The 22,675-nt window shown below is 46.1% G+C and overlaps 1 protein-coding gene across 1 annotated transcript in view; it reads left to right on the forward strand.

Annotated features, from left to right (window-relative positions):
* Nucleotides 1-22,675, forward strand: part of LOC112103874 (tRNA-specific adenosine deaminase 1) — a 45,282-nt gene that overhangs the window by 21,699 nt on the left and 908 nt on the right. The window contains exons 5-8 of the mRNA XM_024195848.3: nt 1,235-1,871; nt 3,881-4,026; nt 6,626-6,725; nt 13,051-13,137. Coding sequence (XP_024051616.2) covers nt 1,235-1,871; nt 3,881-4,026; nt 6,626-6,725; nt 13,051-13,137 — 970 coding nt within the window. The remainder of the gene's footprint in view (nt 1-1,234; nt 1,872-3,880; nt 4,027-6,625; nt 6,726-13,050; nt 13,138-22,675) is intronic.

The following is a 22,675-nucleotide window of genomic DNA, read 5'->3' on the forward strand; positions in this document are numbered from 1 at the left end:
TAAGCTTTCGTGGGTAAGAACCTCACTTCTTCAGATGCAAGAGCATCATGTGACCAAGAGAATGAAAACAGATGCTCTTGCATCTGAAGAAGTGAGGTTCTTACCCACGAAAGCTTATGCTCCCAATACTTCTGTTAGTCTTAAAGGTGCCACAGGACCCTCTGTTGCTTAGTTAAATATAGTCATCTTATCAGCTATCCTGCCCACCTTCCAGAAATTTCTATATTCTATCAAACAGAAACACCCAAACAGTTCACAACTCCATCTATTCCCCTCAACATGATAGTTGATTCTAGCCACGTCCTTGCCACAAATGACTCCACCTGTTCCTCTTTCCTCTGCAGAGTTCTAGATTGCTCAGTAAGAAAGTTATATTTTCCTCATTGGTGTTAACAGGAAACTTAGTGTTTTCATTACTTCAGCTAACTTCTTAGAGTAGTTAGTTTTAGAGTGAGATTTTCAAAAGCTTTGTCCCAACTCTTTCCAACCTTTGTGTTTTGTTTCTTGTAATGTTAATCTTCTTGTAAGGGGACTGTAATCCTCATTTCCTGGTTGGTCAACAGCTGAGTTTTGGGAACTGAAAATCTCCCATCGTGGAAGGGTACGAGAAGTACAGGGAAATAGTGAACATCTGCAATCTTTACTCCAGGTTAACAAAGTTTTTTGCATGTCAATTAATGGAACAGTGAAGGTACCCACTGACTGAACGCATATGGAACCTGAATTTGGTTCTTACCTCGTGAAACAGAGTTGGTTCCTTCAGGATAGGGGTGAGGTCCATTGATGGAGGAGTGTGAGGGCTCCTTGAATTAAATGTAAACCATGTCTGAATTCTCGTTCAAGTCTAATTAAAGTACACCTCTACCCCGATATAACGCTGTCCTCGGGAGCCAAAAAATCTTACCGCGTTATAGGTGAAACCGCGTTATATCGAACTTGCTTTGATCCGCCAGAGTGCGCAGCCCCGCCCCCCAGAGCGCTGCTTTACCGCGTTATATCCAAATTCATGTTATATCGGGTCGCTTTATATCGGGGTAGAGGTGTACAGTGCAGTGTCATTTGAAGAGGTTATTCTCCCTGGTACTTCAGGTACTTTTTTTTTGTTTTGTTTTTTTGTTCAAACCTTTAAAAACACGTGGTGGTTGCCTTATCTATGAAGGGGTCTGCATTAAATGGCAAGGAGAAGCAGAAGTCTCTTTCTAGGCCAGTGCTAATGTAACTTCCTTTCTTCTAGGTGGAGATGCCTCCATTATTCCAATGACCAAACCAGAGGACCAGCCTTGTGAGCTGGTTAGTAGAAAAGATCCAACAAGGCATTCAGCAGATTGCAGTGGCAACCATGATCCTTTGGGTCCAGAAAATAAAAGGAAAACAGAGGAAACTGCAAGTGATCATGTGACCAAGAGAATGAAAACTGTCATCAGTGATTCTACATGTGAGGTCACTGAGAGAATAGCTGCTCAGTATGTTCCTGGCAATCAACAAAACATACAAGACACAGATACCAGCCGCTCTGAATTTATTACAGATGGACAAAGAGAGATCTTAACGTGTGCTAAGGAGACCGGACTAATAGGAGCCAAAGTGATGGATGTTTATAGAACCGGAGCAAAGTGTGTGCTGGGAGAGAGGGATGATGCTCGGAGACCTGGGGTAGAATATCATCATGTTGGGTTACTACGAGTGAAGCCAGGCCGTGGAGACAGGACCTGCTCCATGTCCTGCAGTGATAAACTAGCTCGCTGGAATGTACTGGGCTGTCAAGGAGCCCTCCTGATGCATTTCCTACAGCACCCGGTGTATTTCTCAGCGGTTGTACTGGGGAAATGCCCATATAGCCAAGTGGTCATGCGGAGAGCAGTTATTGAAAGGTACTTGATCCATAGAAGACCAGGAAGAGTGTACCAAGACTGAGTCATGGAGAGCAATGCCTGTCAGTGTGGTGTAGGGACATGGGTATTAGAAAGTTTGCAGTGCTCAGTCAGACAATCAGCAGAGAGATCAAAGTGATAAAGCAGCCATGTGTGGCTTGGAGGGAAGGTGACTGCTCCTGATGAATCAATAATGAGAATTTGATGTTCTCCAGGAAACACTTCTCGGGTTTCTAACTCTTGCTGTTCTTAATCCTTTGATCTGATCCTAATCCCCCTATCATCATGCAGTCCCTCAAGAAAATGACCTCCTTTTCTCTTCGATCCCTGCTCTCTCTCTCCTCTCTTCCTTTTCACATTATAGACAATCCCAACAATGGTTCCTTTTCTTCTGATATTGCTCCCAGTACTCTCAAATCTGTCGCTCTGGCCCCTTCTTAAAGGGGACCTACTGAGATTGATATTGGGTTTTCATTTTTTTTTTAATGAGGTACAAAGAACGTCCTGCAAGAATTTTATCAAAATAAAGTTGTTGTTTTTTCCTACTTGCTTTTGACATTTGAAATTCAGGACTTGTCTACCCAGGAAGATTCCCTGGTGACTGTAGATCCAGTGACATTGTGTCACACATGACTTAGTGCTGCAGCAGTTGAGAGGGAAAGATTTTTAGTCAGACTGTTTAAAACTGTTTAAGATGCTTTTGTTAATACCTGTTTAACTCTTAAGACCATTGAACATTTAGGGTTTTTGTTTGGTTCAGACCCATCCAGATTCCCTTCAGTTAAGCTATCAGAGCACATGATTCATACTCGAACCTCCACAGTGGCTCTCCAGCAAAACCAGGGAAGGCCAAATTTATAAATATAAATTTTCTTTTAAAACATAAAGGATAACAATATACTACTGCTATCAGTTACTCTTTTAATTTACCTGGCAGAGGTCTGTGCTGTGAATTTAAATGTCCTGGGTTCAGAACCTGCTGATTGCCCATGCAGGGATCAGTGTAATTCTATATGATAAAATTTCTGTTTCTTCAGTTTTCTTTTTACAAACTCCAGGAAATGTCATTAAAAAAATACATTAGAAGACCATTAAGGTTGTAAAATCAAGCTCTCAAAAGTTTGGCAATGCCAAAATTAAGATTGGCTATGCTACCTTAATTTTGCCTTTTTGTGCAGCGGCATTCTGATACAGTCTTAGATGATCACATATCATGCGGGAGCCTTTACATTTATTTATTGACAAATAAAATTTGCAGAATTTTAAAATATTGTGCACAGAATTTTTGTTTTTTTGGCATAGAATTCCCGCAGGAATAATATAATATACTACAGTTTTTACTTACACATACTATGTATCTAAGATTGTTTCTTCTGGTACTGTGTTCCAATCTGTGTATGCCAGACAGTCCAGGAAAATAATTTTATTTACAAAATGCACAAGGCCTGAATTCTGGTGGAGACCTTTCCTCACTCGCTCTGTACCTTACAAAATAAGAGATGTTAAAATAAGGAATATGGTTTGTCCTTTTCTTAATTTAATTATATTACTCCTGGTTTTATTCCGAGAATATGTGATACAGCTCCTAACTAGGAAGTTGTTTGTATTAGATTGTGGAATAGTCTGTCAATGCAAGTGGTGGATGCCTAGTCTCCAAGGATAGCTAACTGATGCAAATTGTGCATATTTGAACTTTTTAACTCTTGCTTATTTGATTTACCTTAAGTTGTCTACATTAGGAGTTTGCACCAATTTAATTAGATCTCTTTTAAAATGAAATTGGTGAAATTTTCTATTATAGATAAGGCTTTACTAAGCTATTTGGTTCAGCAATGTCATGAGGCACAGAGTTCCACAGATCAAACAAAAGTTGCTTGGTAAAGTATTTCCTTGTATCTGTTCTGACTTCATAGCATTTCAGTTTCATTAAGTGGAGGTTGCCGGATTATAACTGGGAGTCTGCTGAAGGATCACTTTCAGTGACTTGCATTTCTCCATATCTACTGTAGGTGTCAGCACATCTCATTTTTACCTGATGGTTTCCATGTTCAGGAGGTGAAAATGTTGCAGTCAAATCTTCAGTTTAAACATAGCCGCCATGCAATTCAGACAGGTCATGCTAATGGCAAAGCAAAGCTTGTTCCTTGTGGTGCAGGTGAGTGACTTGGACCAATTCCTTAAATACCTACAGAGACCAAAGAGTAAATGGCATGACTTTGGTATATTTTTCCTGAAGCATTATCTCTTTAGGGTTTTATGTAGCAAGAGACCGCTTTTATGCCAAGACTTCATCATCATTAGTAATTATGATTAATATTAAATTATTCATACTGCTCCTGAAGTGTGCTGAAGACACTTCACAGAATGTGTAAAAGACTTGGTCAGTGCCCTGAGGAATTTACATCAATAAGACTATGTCCTTGTTTCAGTTAGTTATGCATTCTCGTTGGTGTAGGAATGCAGGAGTTGCCATACTGGATCAGATCCACACCAGCTAGCGATTCCTATATATATATAGAGAGAGAGTACAAAATAGTATGATGTAAAAGTTTTATTGGCATGAGTCTGGGATGTCTGCCTTATTTATCAGTGGCAGTGAGTGAGTTAAGCAGGTCATTGCGTGGTTTCACAGTTTATTTTCATGCCTTTGCAAAGTATTACATGGATGTCACCACCACATGTGTAATATGCAGTTTCTCTCCATCTGTGGGATACACATGTACCATCTGCTACCATGTACTTCTCTGGCTTAGCTGAAAATTGACTTGGAATGTTTAATGGAGATGTGTCTAGGAATACTGACACATGAAGAAAACTGGTGGAAGGATTGTAAACAGAATAATAGCCATGTCACAGGTTGGATGAGTGCTTAAATAAGCAGGTCCAGGTGCTCCCAGTTTGGCCAGTTAAGAGGGCAGGGCAGCATCTGGGGCTATAAAGAGAGAGGTTGTCAGTAAGGAAGTGGGAGCACAGCAGAGAGTCTGTTGGGAGGGGAGGCAGTGGGGAACCTTTTCGGAGTTAGGGGAGAGGGGCAAGCCCTGGGAGGTGGTGGTCAGTTAAAAGAGCAAGGAAGAATCCTGCAGGAGGGACTGAGATAAGCAAAGGGAAAATCCCCTGGGAGCTGTAGCCAAGCGTGGGCTGGGGAACTGTTTTGTTTTTTACTTGTGTTTAGAAAATAAAACTGACCTGAAAAGAGACTCTGGGTGTGGCAATAGGTCCTTCACGGGCTGAAGACATGCCAGCACTGTACAAACCACCTCTGGCCATTTGGTTGCCAAAGATTTCTGTGTTAGGACTGATCTTATTTAGCAACTTCATTGGTAGGGTAGAATGGGAAAGAAACAGTATATTAATAACATTCACTAAATTGGAGGATATTGCAAATGCCAATGAGGAATATATTTAGCTACTGTGGTGATAAGGACTTGAAATAACTAAAACAGAGAGAGATTAGAAACATTTCCAGGAAATAACAAAATGAGATTTCTCTTGGAAAAATGCAGCTGATTCATCTGGGAAAAGATAATCTGAAACACAGGTACAAGAGGAACCTTAGAGGCAATAATGCTGAAAGAGACCCAAGGTGGGAGTGGACTACAAATCAGACTAGAATTTTTTGCAGTGCAATACAGCAGCTAAAAAACCACTGCACTTTTGAGCTGCTCCCACAGAGGCATTGCATCATGGAGCTGAACGGCAGTGGGTTCTCCATATGCTGCTTGATACAACTGCACCTGTGCCATGTTACCAGGAAGACCGAAAAAAAGAGGGAATTCAGAGACGAACAAAAATAACTTATCATGAGGCTGTAGAGATTTGTAAGGAGAGAATAAAGGAGCTGTAGTTAGTCTATGCAATGATAAATTGGGTACATTATTGTTAGTGTTTTTTATGTATTTATATTACAATAGCACTCACACAGTGCTAGGCACTTTCAACCCGTATAAGAATATATAGTCCTGGTACCAGAGACCTTACAATCTAAGATGAGTAGAAACAGACAAAGTATAGGGGAGAGGGATAGATAAATATCAGCTCTTCCCTGCTCTTCTACTGAGCCTTTATTCATTCGCTAATTTCTGATATAACTTTTAAGGATATGTCTACCGATACTTGAAATGTATAAGTGTGAAAAAGGTTGAGGGATTGTTTAGGGTGGGGGGAGGCAGCAGCAAGAGTATAAGCTGACTAGTATGCAAAACTTTTGCCATGAGATGGAATATTCCGCAATCTAATATCTCAAGCAAAGCAAGGGGAAGCCTTGTTGTCTGGGTCACTTAAAATATGTTTGGCCAAAACATGACAGAATGTATTGAAGGGAACTCTCCTGCCTTGTGGAGAAGAGAGACTACGGGCCAGGTGTTAAAGGTATTTAGGTGTCTAAAGATGTAAATAGATGCTTCTGAAAATCCCACTAGGTGCCTGTCAGCATCTTTAGGTTCTTATATACCTTTGAAAATCTGCCCCTAGATGACTTGATTGGTCTTTGCCATCTCTAATTTTTTGTCTGTTTCAGGAGTCTAGTGGGTTATTGGGAAGGGAAGGAATGTTTAATCAAAATGTTTCTATATGAAACTCCAGACTCATCCCTGATGGGACTGGAAAGATTACAATGCTAGTGGCATGTTCATTTAAGTTTACCTGAATTAGTCTGGGTAGTGGTATATTGTTATCACAAACCCTTTTGTTTTGCAGTATTGAGAGTTGTGATTTTCTGCTGAGAATCTCCTTGTTCATGATCTTTTTTTCCCCAGCTATCAGCTGGAGTGCTGTCCCTGAGCAACCTCTAGATGTCACCTCAAATGGCTTCAAGCAGGGAACAACAAAGAAAGGAATCGGAAGTCGCCAGACCAGGTGTGGTAGTAGTAAGGGCTTGTGATGTCCCTCTGGGAGTGTATCCTTATCAATGTATGTTCCCCTCTCTGTTTTACTTTGACATAGAGTGTGGTGTGTAGGGACTGCAGGCATCATTAGGGGGTAATGCGATGGGGAAGAAATCCCCACGTTTGTTCCATCCCAGACCATGCTCCTACTGCACAGAATAGAGAGTAGGGGCGGGGCAGGTTGAATCTGTGTGTTTATAGGCTTAGCCCCTTCACTGGGATGTTTCTTGTTACCTTTGCCTAATAGAATTTTTCTAATAATTAAAGCAAGGGGAGATATTTTTAAATGAAACCAGAATCTTTTGTTGATGATGTAGACTAAATTGTCATTCTCTGCCTAGCAGAAGGCAGTGGCCTCCATCCTGGTTATTGGGTAGGAGATGAGCCTGTTATTTGATAGAATTTTCACATGTGGCCACCCCCTTTTCGGTGAGGATTGTTCCAGTGCTTCGTTTATTGTTGGAGTAATTGATTTCTTTGGTTGCACTTATTTGAGATGTGTGTTTTCCCTTGCAGGCTGCAAATCTTATTTCTGCCTGCTTTGTGTGAAGTGTAATGACTTTATTGGAAGCTGGAACACTTGTGGTTTATTTCTAGCACTTCTGTCTTACTTTTTCCTATGACACTTGCTCTTCTGTGGTCATTAACATGTCAAAAATGGAAGCTGGCCTCTGTCCTCAAAGCTGTACTTTTTAGAAGAGATTGCTGTTTTGTCCTGTCCTGGCCAGTTTGGAATGAAAAATTTCCTATGGTATTATCCCAGAATCATAGAACTGGAAGGGATCTCGAGAGGTCATCTAGTCCAGTCCCCTGCACTCAAGGCAGGACTAAGTATTATCTAGACCATCCCTGACAGGTGTTTGTCCAACCTGCTCTTAAAAATCCCCAATGATGGAGATCCCACAGCCTCCCTAGGCCATTTATTCCAGTGCTTAACCACTCTCACAGTTAGGAAGTTTTTCCTAATGTCCAATCTAAACTGCCCTTGCTGCAATTTAAGCCCATTGCTTCTTGTCCTATCCTCAGAGGTTAAGAACAACAATTTTTCTCCCTCTCCTTGTAACAACCATTTATGTATTTGAAAACTGTTATCATGTCCCCTCTCAGTCTTCTCTTTTCCAGACTAAACAAACCCAGTTTTTTCAATCTTCCCTCATAGGTCATGTTTTCTAGACCTTTAATCATTTTTGTTGCTCTTCTGTGGACTTTCTCCAATTTCTCCATATATTTCCTGAAATGTGGCACCCAGAATTGGACACAATACTCCAGTTGAGGCCTAATCAGCGTGGAGTAGAGTGGAAGAATTACTTCTTGTGTCTTGCTTACAATACTCCTGCTAACACATCCCAGAATTATGTTTGCTTTTTTTGCAACAGCATTACACTGTTGACTCATATTTAGCTTGTGATCCACTATGACCCCCAGATCCCTTTCTGCAGTACTCCTACCTAGGCAGTCATTTTCCATTTTGTATGTGTGCAACTGATTGTTCCTTCCTAAGTGGAGTACTTTGCATTTGTCCTTATTAAATTTATCCTATTTACTTCAGACCATTTCTCCAGTTTGTCCAGATCATTTTGAATTTTAATCCTATCCTCCAAAGCACTTGCAATCCCTCCCAGCTTGGTATCATCCGCAGACTTTATAAGTGTACTCTGTATGCCATTATCTAAATCATTGATGAAGAGATTGAACAGAACCGGACCCAGAACCGATCCCCGTGGGACCCCACTCATTATGCCCTTCCAGCATGTCTGTGAACCACTGATGATTACTCTCTGGGAACGATTTTCCAACCAGTTTTGCACCCACCTTATAGTAACTGAATCTAGGTTGTATTTCCTTTGTTTGTTTATGAGAAGGTCATGCGAGTCAGTATCAAAAACCTTACTAAAGTCAAGATATACCACATCTACCGCTTCACCCCTATCTACAAGGCTTGTTACCCTGTCAAAGAAAGCTATCAGGTTGGTTTGACACGGGTACAGAAGTTAAACTGACTGGTCTGTAATTCCCCGGGTTGTCTTTGTTTCCCTTTTTATAGATAGGCACTATATTTGCCCTTTTCCAGTCTTCTGGAATGTCTCCCATCTTCCATGACTTTTCAAAGATAATTGCTAATGGCTCAGATATCTCCTCAGTCAGCTCCTTGAGTATTCTAGGATGCATTTCATCAGGCCCTGGTGATTTGAAGACATCTAACTTGTCTAAGTAATTTTTGACTTGTTCTTTCCGTATTTTAGACTCTGATCCTACCTCATTTTCACTGGGAGTCACCATGTTAGATGACCAATTGCCACCACCCTTCTTGGTGAAAACCGAAACAAAGAAGTCATTAAGCCCCTCTGCCATTTCCACATTTTCTGTTATTGTCTTTTCTCCCTCATTGAGTATCAGGCCTACTCTGTCCTTGGTCTTCCTCTTGATTCTAATGTATTTGTAGAACGTTTTCTTGTTTCCTTTTATGTCCCTAGCTAGTTTGATCTCGTTTTGTTCCTTGGCTTTTTTAATTTTGTCCCTACATACTTGTGTTGTTTGTTTATATTCATCCTTTGTAATTTGACTGAGTTTCCACTTTTTGTAGGACTCTTTTTGAGTTTTAGATCATTGAAGATCTCCTGGTTAAGCCAGGTTGGTCTCTTGCCATACTTCCTATCTTTCCTATGCAGTGTGATAGTTTGCTCTTGTGCCCTTAATAATGTCTCTTCGAAAAACTTCTGAAAAATTGCACTACTGTGGACGAGACTGCTGGTTTCTGTAATATGAACGTGTCTGGGGATTGACATATCGAAAATGCTGATAAGGTGGGATGTGATAGCTCAGAATTGATGATGGGATATAGAGACTTTTGCCTGTGGGTTGCTGGTTCAATTCCAGTTCAGGTGAGTGATGACCAAAAGTTGTAGCTTGTTCAGTAGCCTGTTTGAAAGTAGACTCATAGACTTTAAGGTTAGAAGGGACCATCATGATAATCTAGTCTGACCTCCTGTACAGTGCAGGCCACAGAACCTCACCCACGCCTGAAATAGACTTCTAACCGAGTTACTGAAGTCTTCAAATCATGGTTTAAAGACTTAAAGTTATAGAGAATTCACCATTTACACTAGTTTAAACCTGCACATGACCTCTGACTGAGGCTGCAGAGGAAGTTGAAAAGCCCCCAGGGTCTCAGCCAATCTGACCTGAAGGAAAATTCCTTCCTGATCCCAAATATCGTGATCAGTTAGACCCTGAGCATGTAGGCAAAACCCACCAGGCAGATAAATGGGAAAATAGTTGGCGGTCTTGGCCGTGTTCTGGTACTGTAGTCAGGTGTCCACATCACCAGTCCATTAACTGGTGCCTTGCATGGCCTGTCTGTTTTCCAATCAGCTGGGAACTGAGCAGTAGTGAGCGAGGTGATGGGGAGGAGAATCCTAGATTTAGTCTTACGGAAGGAGAGTAGGAGAAAAATCTCCTTGACTTAGAACTGCTGTTTACCTTTATTAAAAGCCCACTGTACAATGTTTCCAGCTCCTCTCTAGGAACAGGAGGACCAAGAGCTTTATAACTTAAGTGTGGTATTTGGGAGAATATTAATTAATATAGATGATCCTATTTGATTTTTGTAAGTATTTTTGTACATTGTTTGTACATTTTGTACAAATTGTTTGTTTGTACAGTGAGAGGTACCAGCCAGAGACACTAGCCCATGGGAGCAGAACCAGGAACCTTTTGGACCTATGGATCCTTAGATCTTTCTGCAATTTTCATTGGACTCTTCCTGCTCTGTGCTGATTGGCTGCTTGTTCCATCCCTCCCTCAGTCTCCTCACCTCATCTTCACTCTACATCTGACCCTCTTCTCCCCTGCCCTGTCCCCCTCATTCCCCTTCCCTTTAGCTTATCTCCTCTTAAGTAGCCCCCCATCTGCCTTCCTCCCCGTTCCTCCCCAAAAGTGGAACTAGCATGCTGTTTGTTGTCATCACATTGCTCACTCTGCTGGTGTGTTCTATTCCTTCCCCCACCCTGTGTCTGTCTGGTCTAGTTACACTGTAAGTTCTTCAGGGCAGGGACTGTCTGCTACTCTGTATTTGTACAGCGCCTGGTCCTGTTCTTGGTGGGCCCTTAGGCACTGCCGTAATAAACATGTTAAATAATAATACCTGCTCCTAGAACTGTGGATAAGTGCACTTTATATAATTGCAATAAAGTCAGACCAGAGAGGCCAAGAACTGAATGGACTATGGAGGTTGAATTAACCTCTCATCCTGAACGGGTGAGCTGATGGATGGTGTGAGGGAAGCTTACAAGACTGTGCTCCATACTATATCTGTTCTGTGGCTAAGTAGGACTCTCTTCATTTGCACTAATTTAACACATTTGAAAAAAAAAATCCAGTGTTGATTGACCTGCAAAGGGGTGTATACCCTTTTCTTTCTTTGTGACTAAAGCTCAAAAGTTTATTTTCTAACGTAAAGGCTTAGTTTGTTACATTAAAAATTCATGTCTTGTCTACTGTTTTTCCTGGAAGACTTTATGGATCACTATTATTGCTAAAATTATATAATTGGCTCTTTATGGCATTTAGGATTACGACATAACAGATAGCAAGGAAGTGAAACCTGATTAACTGAAGGAGGAAGCAGTTTTATACAGTCTTTTTTTTTTTTTTTTTTTTTTTTTTTTTTTTTTGGCTTTTGTTAATAAAAATTAACCAAACCACTAAACAGAATAAAATATCTTTGTTAAAGGCTCAATATTCTAAGCATTCATTTAAGGCTGAAGGCATTCCCCATTCTACTTTCCTGGGTTCTCCAAAAAGTCTTCTAGCAAAAACAGGGAAGAGAAGACTTGATATTCCTGCTATTTCTAAGGTTAAAAAATTGTCAGGAAAAAACCTATTTAACAAACTCCACCTTCTAGGCCTTCCTTATAAATCATCATTTTCAAATGGCACTCACTTTCCTTATTTACTGATGGGCCTTTTGATGTCGCACCACTATACCGTCCGAGTGCCTCGCAGCCAGTAATGAGTGTGTCTGCCTGGCATCCCTGTGAGGCAGGGCAGGATTTTTATCCCCTTCCCCTTTGTCCCCATCTGTCTTATTGAGGGTTTTTATTCATGATAAATAATGTAATTGTTGGCAGTTCTGTCAAAGTCTTGTGGGTTGTTCTCTTGCTTGATGTTTGGTGCTGAGCCCCTTGTCTCTGAGATGGATGTGGGCTGGCAGGGGCACAGTCTCTTGCACAGGACGCTGTGGGTATACTGAAATGTCCCCTCTGCAGTCTGACATAGTACTGGCTAGGATGGCTTTACAGCTTGCTTCTTGGACAATGTAGCTCTTTATCAGTGTATCACTTCAAGTGAAGGGAAAGGAGAGTGGGGAGCTCGGATGGAGCAGCAGAAGTTAAATCATTACGGATCCCTTTACATCATTCAAGAAATTAACAAAGGGTCTTTGTCTGGGCTGTGCTAATGTGAATTGTAAAGGTAAGCATACCATTCCAGATTCCCATGCCACTGCTGAACACAGCCAGAAAGAGAGAGGCCAGAAAATGCTCCTGATACAAAATTCTGATTCACTTTTCTGTAGTATCCCACTGCTGTCTTTGTCAGGGTACACTAGCCTACGGCTGTTCTACGGCGATTCTGTGAATGATTACCTCTCCCTTTTGGCTTTCCATGACCCTTCCTTTCTCATCATTTCACTCCTTTCACTTCTCTAGCAAACTCATTATTTGAAAATTTAAAACTATAATTAGAAAACCAATTCTAAATTATCTCAGAAACCTACAGAACTGTTAATTGTAGTTGTATTTTATCTTTATGGCCTCTTTCTAAATATTTATAAAATTACCACCATTTTGTGGTTTGAACAGGGAATAACTTTGTAAACGCCGTAAAAAAATTCATACAAGATAGTGTTTATAACTAACCAGACTTTTCCAGTAAGTGAAGTTAGTTACTGTCACCTCCACAAGGCATAGAATGGAAGCAGGGGACCATTTGCTCCAACATATCAACCTCATTTGCAAAACTCTTTAAGGTTTTACAAACAAACAAAAGTGCATTTGTTTAAAAGTTCCTTTCTTGTGTCATCCTCTTCTTCTCCCTGAGAGCAATTCTAGATGTACAAGACTCTGGGAGGTGGCTAGTCATTTGTAAGATTATTCTAGGCAAAGCATTTATAATTGAGGGAAGGAGCAAATTATCTATCATTGCTGTAGGCCTAATGAGACAGGTGTCCACAGCAAAACTGCTGTTTTATTTATCCTACAGCTGATGATTTGAATTCAGTTTCCTCTTCCTATTAGGTCCCGGATCTGTAAGGTGGAACTTTTCCATGTATTCCAAAGGCTGGTGGCTAGTATTTCACAGGAGAATCTGCCAGAATCTCTCAGGTGAGGAATTACTCTTTCTGATTGGTTATAAGGAGAATCTCAACAGATCCTAAAATGGCTCTGATGAAACCAGAGGCTGCCAATATAATGAAATTTTATTTCTGCTGGGATCAGCATTAAAATTTGACTTTTTAAGGCTACAACATTTGGATATTGGCAAATGCAGTATGTGCTTTCTTACATCTGTTACCCAATTGGAGTTAGCAGTAATGGTACCTCTTGTATTCAAGTGAGACCATGATATGAAAAAGTTCTTCGAGTGATTGCTCATGTGTATTCCACTATAGGTGTGCGTGCTCGCCACGTGCACTGGTGCCGGAAGTTTTCCTCTTAGCAGTACCCGTAGTGGGGGAGCACCGCTGCGACCCCTGGAGTGGCGCCTCTATATCGCGCCATAAAGGGGGCTGCGTGCTCCCCCCACCCTCGGTTCCTTCTTGCCGCCAGTGAAGGTAGTCGGAACTTCTGCTCCAGCTTTGGCTGCAGTGCTTCTATCCTTAGTGGTATCCAGTTCGAGTGTGAACACTTTCTCTAGTTCTTAGCCTGGCTCGGGGCATGCCCCATGGTCCAGGCTTCAAGTCGTGCGACTCTTGTCGCAATTCTGTGCCCAGAAGCGATCTGCACTCCCAGTGTCTTTGCTGTCTGGGCGAGGCTCACATTAGTGAGCGTTGCAAAATCTGCCGCTCTTTCAAGCCCCAGACAAAATGAGAGCGTGAGATCCGACTCCGGGCACTTCTGATGAAGTCAGCACTAGCCCTGGCACCGGCGCGTCGACCCGACCCCACGCCGGGCACCGCGTCTTCGGTGCGTAGTGAGGCACCGTCTACTAGTCGGCACCATCCCTAGCTAAGAAGCAGGGAAAGACTCAGCGGCGCCGGGAGAAAGAACGGGGTGAGGCCAGACCCGAGCTGGGCAGCCCACAATCCCCGTCGGGACCTAGACCTCCAACTCGGGCTGAGTGGAGTAGTCCGGTCCCATCCGCGCAAGCGTCTCCCAAAGTGCGGATGCCTTCGATGCCAGAGGCAGCCCAAGCCGCGCGTGACATCTTAGCCCTACCAGTGCCGGGAGCGCCACTTCAGTTGGGCCCCCAGTCCCGAGGGAAGCCGCCCTTGGGCGCACATCAGCCCACCCCGGATGTGTCAGAGATCGAGGTGCCTTCCCGAGTTGAAGGGCCGGCCCGAAGCCCGCGACACACTTCCACCCTGCGGGCCGGGTCTTCTGGGAGTGAGTTTGACTCCTCTGATCGCAGGGACTGTAGACGCCGGGACAAGAGGCGACGCTGCTCCTCTTTGAGCCAGAGTGAGAGGAACAGGTCTCGGCGCCAACGGCACCAGCATTCTTACGCCAGCACCCGCCGCGATAGACGCCACGCTCGGAGTGCGTCCCGGGAGTCCCCGGCACCGCGGCATCGTAGCCACGGTCGCCGAAGGGAGTTGAGAGACAGCTCCTTGGAGATCTACCTGGCCTCGTCATCGAGGTCAAAATCTCGGGGCAGGAGACGTTATGACCGGGACCGTTCCAGTTGATCGTACGGCACCGTGCAGTCGTCCAGGACCTCGGCGTCGGCGCCCAGCCGCCCTTCTCCGGGCCGCTCTGCACCGCAGGACCAAGCGGCTCTGCTGGGCCCCCACGCGTCTCAGTGGCAGGGGGTTCCCTGGCAAGGACAATGGTGCCAGTGGGCACCGTGGCCCCAAGCACCCGCACCGCCAAGACCCCGCTCCGTGGCTGGAGCCTCTCACGCCCACTTGGCATCTCCGGCTCGGCACCGTGACCAGGTCGCGGGCACCGAACCACCGGCACCGACCCCGGGCCCGGGTCCAGAGTTCGAGCCGCCGGTGCCACCGGACGTTGAAGGCACCGTCCCAGCTGCCTCCTCGGCGTCGGACGAGTCCATTGCGGTGCCACCTCTCGTCTCTCAGGAGGACTTTAAGGCTCACCAGGAGCTACTTAGAAGGGTGGCGTCGAACCTCCAGCTCCAGGCTGAGGAGATGGAGGAGTCCTTGGATACTTTATTCAATGTCCTGACCTCTTCGGCACCGGGCCGTGTGGCCCTTCCTCTGCACCAAGGGGTGGTCAATATTTCCACTGGCCTTTGGCAGACCCCGGCCTCTCTGGGGCCCATTTCTAAGAAGGCCGAGGGGAAGTATTTTGTGCCCGCAAAGGGGGACGAATACCTCTATACCCACCCGGCTCTGAACTCTCTGGTGGTAGAGTCCGTTCACCACCGTGAGCGGCATGGCCAGCCCGCGCCCATACTCAAGGACAAGGACGCTCGGAGACTTGATAACTTTGGAAAAAAGGTTTATTCCTCGGCGAGTTTCCAGCTCAGAGTGGCTAACCACCAGGCGCTACTGAGCCGCTATGATTTTAATCTGTGGGGGTCCCTCCCAAAGTTTGAACCCCTCCTTCAGGACAAGGACAGGAAGGAGTTCCGGGCCTTGGTTGACGAGGGTGCGGCGGCGGCCAAAGCAGCTCTCCAGGCAGCTTCTGATTCGGCGGACACAGCGGCCCGTTCGATGGCTTCGGCCATCTCCATGCGGAGGGCGTCGTGGCTCTCGCTGTCGGGGCTGTCCGTGGAGTCCCAGTCCATCATGCAGGACCTGCCATTTGACAGGAGGGCCCTGTTCGCGAACCAGACAGACATGCGTCTGCATGGGATGAAGGATTCCCGCACCACCCTGCAGACGCTATCCCGCCCACCAAGGATAAGCCCAGGCCTCAAATCTCCACTCCTCCGGCTCGGGGCAGATATGAGCCCCCGCCTAAAAGGCAGAGGGAGCAGAGGCGTCGATCCCAAAGCCAATCCCGTTCGGCCCCACGGCCTGGCCCCTCGAAGGGCAAGAGGCCAGGGAAGAGGCGTTTTTGACTCGTTGCGGGGGGTCACCGGGCCTGTTGCCAGGGAACCCCCCCCCCCCAGTTAATAAAGTTGAGTTTTGCCAACCGTTTATCTGCCTTCCGACAGCAATGGTCCCGTATAACGTCGGATCGATGGGTCCTCAGCACCATCTCCCAAGGGTACAGGTTGCAGTTCGTTTTGCCCCCTCCCCACCATCCTCTGTCCCGGGAGCCGGCCGGGGACCCGGAGCATGCCCTCCTTCTAGGCCAGGAGGTAGAGCGCCTCCTCTCCCTTGGAGCTGTGGAAGAGGGTACCTCGGGAATTCCAGGGCAAGGGATTTTACTCCAGGTATTTCCTCATCCCGAAGGCAAAGGGCGGGCTCCGGTCCATCCTTGATCTGCGGAATCTCAACCAGTTCCTGGTTCGTTGCAAATTCCGCATGGTGTCCCTGGCCTCTATTATTCCATCCCTAGACCCGGGGGATTGGTTTACGGCTCTGGACCTCCAGGATGCGTATTTTCACACCCACATTTTCGAGGGTCACAGGCGCTTCCTCCGTTTCCTGGTGGGGCAGGACCACTACCAGTTTACGGTCCTCCCCTTTGGCCTTTCTACTGCCCCCAGGGTCTTTACAAAGTGTATGGCGGTGGTGGCGGCCCACCTCAGGAGGAAAGGGCTGCAGATCTTCCCGTACCTCGACGACTGGCTGCTCAAGGGCAAGTCTCAGTCTCAGGTGCAGGAGCAGATGAACTTCCTGCTAAACACCTGTGCAGCTCTAGGCCTAGTGGTAAACGAGGAGAAATCCACGTTAGCCCCAGTTCAGGGCATAAACTTCATAGGAGCACTGTTAGATTCCCGGGTGGCCACGGCCTCCCTCCCACGGGACAGATTCGAGATGCTCAAAGCTCTCATCGCCTCGGTCATGGCCTTTCCGGTAACTACGGCACGGGTGTGCCTTCAAATCCTAGGCCATATGGCAGCATGCACCTCTGTGGTGTGACATGCCAGGGGTAGGATGAGGCCCCTTCAGCTCTGGTTGGCCTCCCGTTACTCCCAGGCCAGGGATGGCCTGGACAAGGTGGTCATGGTGCCACCAACGGTGGTGGCAGACCTGCAATGGTGGTCCCTCCCGAGGAACATGCTTCAGGGTATTCCCTTCCGAGAGCCCCCTCCCTCACTAGATCTAGTGTTGGATGCCTCAGACCTGAGATGGGGAGCCCATGTTGGGGGCTTCAGGACCCAGGGTATGTGGTCACCCAAGGAACTGACCCTGCACATAAATGTCAGGGAGCTCAGGGCTGTGGCGCCTGGCGTGCGTGGCATTTCGCCAGCACATACAAGGGAGGGTGGTCAGAGTCCTCACGGACAACACGACTGCCATGTATTACGTCAACAAGCAGGGGGGCACGCGTTCCCGGGCCTTATGCCAGGAAGCCCAGCTCCTGTGGGAGTTCTGTATAGCCCACAACATCCTCCTGCAGGCCTTTTACCTGCCCAGCAAGAGCAACACGCTCGCGGACCGCCTGAGCAGGGTTTTCTCCCAACATCACGAGTGGTCCCTGCACAGGGAGGTGGCCAGGTGGATCTTCCTACAGTGGGGTACTCCCCAGGTAGACTTGTTCACCACCGCCCAGAATCGCCTGTGTCCCCGGTTCTGTTCCAGGGCGGGAGAGGGCGACGGGGCAATATCAGATGCATTCCTGCTCCCATGGTCAGGGCCCCTGTTGTACGCCTTCCCGCCCTTCCCCCAATAGACAGGGTCCTACAGAAGGTGAAGTCAGACGGGGCGAGGATTATCCTCATAGCCCTGGACTGGGCCCGTCAACGTTGGTACGGGACCCTACTGCAACTCTTAGCGGCCCCCCCCTTGCAGGCTGCCGCTCCGCCCAGACCTCCTCTCCCAGGACGAAGGTCGTCTCCTCCACCCCAACCTGGCCCCGCTCCACTTGACAGCGTGGCTGCTCCGTGGTTGAATGAGGAGGAAGGGAGATGTTCTGAGGATGTGAGAAGGGTCCTACTGGAGAGTAGGAAACCCTCCACATGTCGAACCTACCTGGCCAAATGGTATCGGTTCTCTATGTGGGCGAGGGATAGAGGTTCCTCTCCCTCTTCCGCATCTATCCAGCTCGTCCTCGATTACCTCCTGTCCCTTAGGACCCAAGGGCTGGCGCCCTCCTCGATCAGGGTGCACCTGGCGGCCATTTCGGCTTTCCACCCCCCGGTGCAGGGCCTTTCGGTGTTTTCACATCACATGACGTCCCGGTTTCTAAAAGGGTTAGATCGGGCATTCCCTTACGCCAGACCCCCGGTTCCGCTCTGGGACCTGAACCTAGTGCTCTCCCACCTCACAGGGCCTCCTTTCGAGCCTTTAGCCACATGTTCATGGTCCCACTTATCGCGGAAAGTGGCGTTCTTAGTGGCTATCACCTCAGCCCGCCGGGTCTCAGAGCTCAGGGCCCTGACCTCTGAACCACCGTATATGGTTTTCCATAAGGACAAGGTTCAGCTGTGCCCTCACCCAGCTTTTTTGCCGAAGGTAGTCTCGGCTTTTCACATGGATCAGGATATTTTCCTCCCGATCCTCTGCCCTAAGCCCCATTCCTCTAATGAGGAACGCCACCTGCACATGTTAGACGTGCGCAGAGCGCTGGCCTTCTACCTAGATAGAACCAGGCCATTTAGGAAATCCCCCCAGCTGTTTATTGCATCGGCCGAGCACATGAGGGGGTGTCCGGTCTCCACCCAGTGGATTTCCCGCTGGATCACCTTGTGCATTCGCACCTGTTACGACCTAGCAGGGGTTCCCCTGCCTCCTATAGTGAAGGCTCATTCGATGAGAGCTCAGGCCTCGTCGGCTGCCTATGTGGCTCACGTCCCTATTCAGGACATATGTAGGGCTGCTACGTGGTCCTCTGTCCACACCTTCTCCTCGCATATGTGATCATCTCCCAGACGCGGGATGACGCAGGGTTTGGTAGGGCGGTGTTCTGCCCGGGTAACCCTTAAATCTTAAAACTTAAAACTCCTACCCACCTCCATCAGGTGTAGCTTGGAGTCACCTATAGTGGAATACACATGAGCAATCACTCGAAGAAGAAAGGACAGTTACCTGTTCCGTAACTGGTGTTCTTCGAGATGTGTTGCTCAGGTGTATTCCACGTCCCGCCCTCCTTCCCCTCTGTCGGAGTTGTCTGGCAAGAAGGAACTGAGGGTGGGGGGAGCACGCAGCCCCCTTTATGGCGCGATATAGAGGCGCCACTCCAGGGGTCGCAGTGGTGCTCCCCCTCTACGGATACTGCTAAGGGAAAAACTTCCGGCACCGGTGCACGTGGCGAGCACGCTCACCTATAGTGGAATACACCTCAGCAACACATCTCGCCAGTTACGGAACAGGTAACTGTCCTTTTGCGGGGGACTTGCTAGTTCAGGTGAGCAAGGATGAGAAACAGTCGGATTAAAATCCAGCCAGTGTTGGCACAGACAGAAACCAGTGGTGATAATTAACCACTGTTTGGTATCTGCGAAATGATTAGGTGGGTCTCAGTGTATTCCCTAGTGCACAGGTGTCCACATCACAAAACCCACTGTTGTAGCTGTTACTAATTGCCAGTAAAGGCACTAGTGTCAGCAGAGAGAAGTCAAGGGTTAAAAGCTTCTCCCTTCAGGTCACAGCGAAGGCCCATGGGGAGTGGGGGCCATGTGAACAGCTTGCATGTCTGCTTCCTGTGCTGTATTTGCTTTGTGTATAGAGACTTTTACTAAAAGCAGCAGCTCTTACCTAGTGGGAATTTCATTATGTTACTAAAGAAAGCAATGCATAAGTTTTTAGGCCAGAAGGGACCATTCGGATCATCTAGTCTGACCTGCATATAATACCACAGGCCATAGAACTCCGTCCACCACTGCTGCATCAAACCTATAACTTCTGGTTGAACTCTAGATCATATATGTTAGAAAGAGACCTCTAATCTTGATTTCAAGATTCCAAGTGATGATGAAGCTATCACATCCATTGTTTATCTGTTCCAAAGGTTAAATATTCCAACTGTTGGGAAAGAAGTCTTATTTCCAGTTAGGATTTTTCAACTTCCCCCTATTGGATCTCATTTATGCTTTTGTCAGAAGGCTCAAAGATCCCTGAAAAATCTTCTCCCCATGTAGATACTTCTAGACTGTGATCAAGTTGTCCCATAACCTTCTATTTGATGAGCTGAACAGATTGAAGTCTTTAAATCTCTTCCTGGGATTTTTTTTTTTTTTAGACCTTGAATCATTTTTGTTCCTCCTCTGAGCCCTCTCTAGTTTTTCAACATCTTTTTGAAGTGTGGACATGAAAAGTGGAAACATTATTTGAGTTGAGAGAGGCAATACCACCTCCCGACTTCTGCTGGATATATACATGTTTTAAACATCCAAGGATTTGCCCTTTTAGCCACAGCATTGAATGGGGATCTCTACTTCAGTTGTTTGTCCAACGTGACTTCATAACTGGGATGGTAGGAGCTGGGTTTGTGTGGTGCATTGAGGGCGTGCTGCTGCGTGATTGGAAGGCTGGCTATGTGGTGGTTACATAACACTCTTTCACCTCAAACCTTTTCAGGATTCCTGTGGTTTTGTAATTTCCTGTGGCATTTTTGTCCTTTGTCATTTTCTGTCTCTGGACTTCTCCTTGTGGCACAGTTCAGCAGACACACAGATACGAGTGTCTCTGATACAGGCTATGCAAGCTTAGTGTGTACAGCAGGGGGACCTAGCTCTCCACTCAGCCTGCCCTGCTGCTTTCCTGCTACCAACCAAAACACTATAGCAGGTAACTTCAAACGGCTATTCCCCCTCCGCTTCCCCTTCATGCCACCTTCACAACATATTCTCTTCCTTCGCTCTGGGCTCTGATTCAGAGTGGACTTTTTCTATTGATTTCCAAGCTGTCAAACCGTCCCTCCTCACTCTCATTTGTTTACTGCCTTTCTCACCGATCCCGTCTGTCTGCCTCACCAACGCCTTTTCTTCTGCGTTCAAGTGCATTCTGGTATCCCCTACCTAACGCTCCCAAGACTCCACTTCCTTACAGCCATCAGTCCATCTTCTCTTCCTCCTCCCCACTTTGCCTCCTAAGTTCCTGCCTTCATTTCTCTGATTCTCTTCTTGATCCCTTGCAAGCTGCCCCCTTTACTCTATTGACACATCTTTTTCCAAAGTCACCAACTGCCTTCTCTGGGCCAAGTCCATGGGTCCCTTGTCTGTTCCCAGGTCTTTCTGCTACTTATGATGATTGATCAGTCCCTCCTCCCTAACAGCATCTACTTCTTGGACTTTGGGACTCCATGCCATCCTGGTTCACCTATCTCTTCAACTGTACTCTCCTTTCTCTTCCCCTCTCCGCCTCTCGCCTGGGGGATCTGTATGCACACTGTATTTAATTGCAACACATCTCCTGTGGAGAGCTTGTTTGCTTCAGGGACTCTGATTACTAATTCCTTTAAATTGCAGGGTATGAGGCCTTGGAGATATGGCAGCATAGGTATCTTTCATCATGGCTGGCGGGCTTAGTCCTTTGGCTAGTAGGTCTGGGTAAATTTTTTAAGACTTGCTTGTAAACTTTCATTTAAACAGAAGCACAAATGCAAGAGGAGGGAGAAGCTTAGCTGAAGTTAACAAGCATAGTACTCCTGCACTCTCACACTGTCACTTCTTTCCAGAGTATAGTTCCCCCAGTCTGTAGGTATGGCCTGCATTTTTTGTCCCTAGATTCATGACCTTGCATTTTGTTTGAATGGGTCCATCTTACCAAGCAGTCGAGATCATTCTGTATGACTGCTCTGTCTTCATCATTATTTATTGCTTCAGCAGTCTATCACCTGTACTAGCAATGATTTTATATTTTCTTCCAGAGCATTGATAACGATATTAGATAAACAGGCCCAAAACCAGATCCCTGGGGGACTCTATTGGATGCTCCCCAATTTGAGGGCAATTCCCCATTAACAATTACGTTTTGAAGGTCTGTCAGCCAGTTTTGAATCCACTTATGTACATTGCGTTTATTTAGTATAGTTCTAATTTTTTAATCAGAATGTCCTTGTGGTACTATGTCCTAGTACATTGTTAACACAGTTACCTTTACTAACTAGATTTGTGATCTCAAGTATGGATGAAGACTTGAAAGTAAAGTTTGAAACTGAATAATGGATCAAAGGTGTGGCTTTTGTGTTGTGGAGAAGAGTAGGTGTTGAATACATGCACGTGCTAATGTGTCAGATTTTTTCAGAGATTTGCCTGGGGCTGCAGGAGAATAGATAATCTCTTTTCCTGCCTGCCAATCATGTGAGCATTTCTCATATAACACTGATTTACATAAACAACGAGGAGTCCTTGTGGCACCTCAGAGATTAACACATTTGGGCATAAGCTTTTGTGGGCTAAAACCCAGTTCATCAGATGCATGGAGTGAAAAATACAGTAGGCACATATATATATTACAGCACATGAAAAGATGGGAGTTGCCTTACCAAATGGGGGGGTCAGTGCTAACGAGGCCAATCCAGTCAGAGTGGATGTGGCCCATTCCCAACAGTTGGCAAGAAGGTGTGAGTATCAACAGAGGGAAAATTACTTTTTTGTAATTTACAAAATGCTTTTTCCCAAGTAGCTGAGTACTTTACAGAATTACAGATTATATCCAAGGATCCCCTTCCTGCCCTCTGA

The sequence above is a fragment of the Terrapene carolina genome, unplaced genomic scaffold, assembly GCF_002925995.2.
Source record: "Terrapene carolina triunguis isolate 2854851 unplaced genomic scaffold, T_m_triunguis-2.0 Scaffold32862, whole genome shotgun sequence".
Taxonomy (NCBI): domain Eukaryota; kingdom Metazoa; phylum Chordata; order Testudines; family Emydidae; genus Terrapene; species Terrapene triunguis.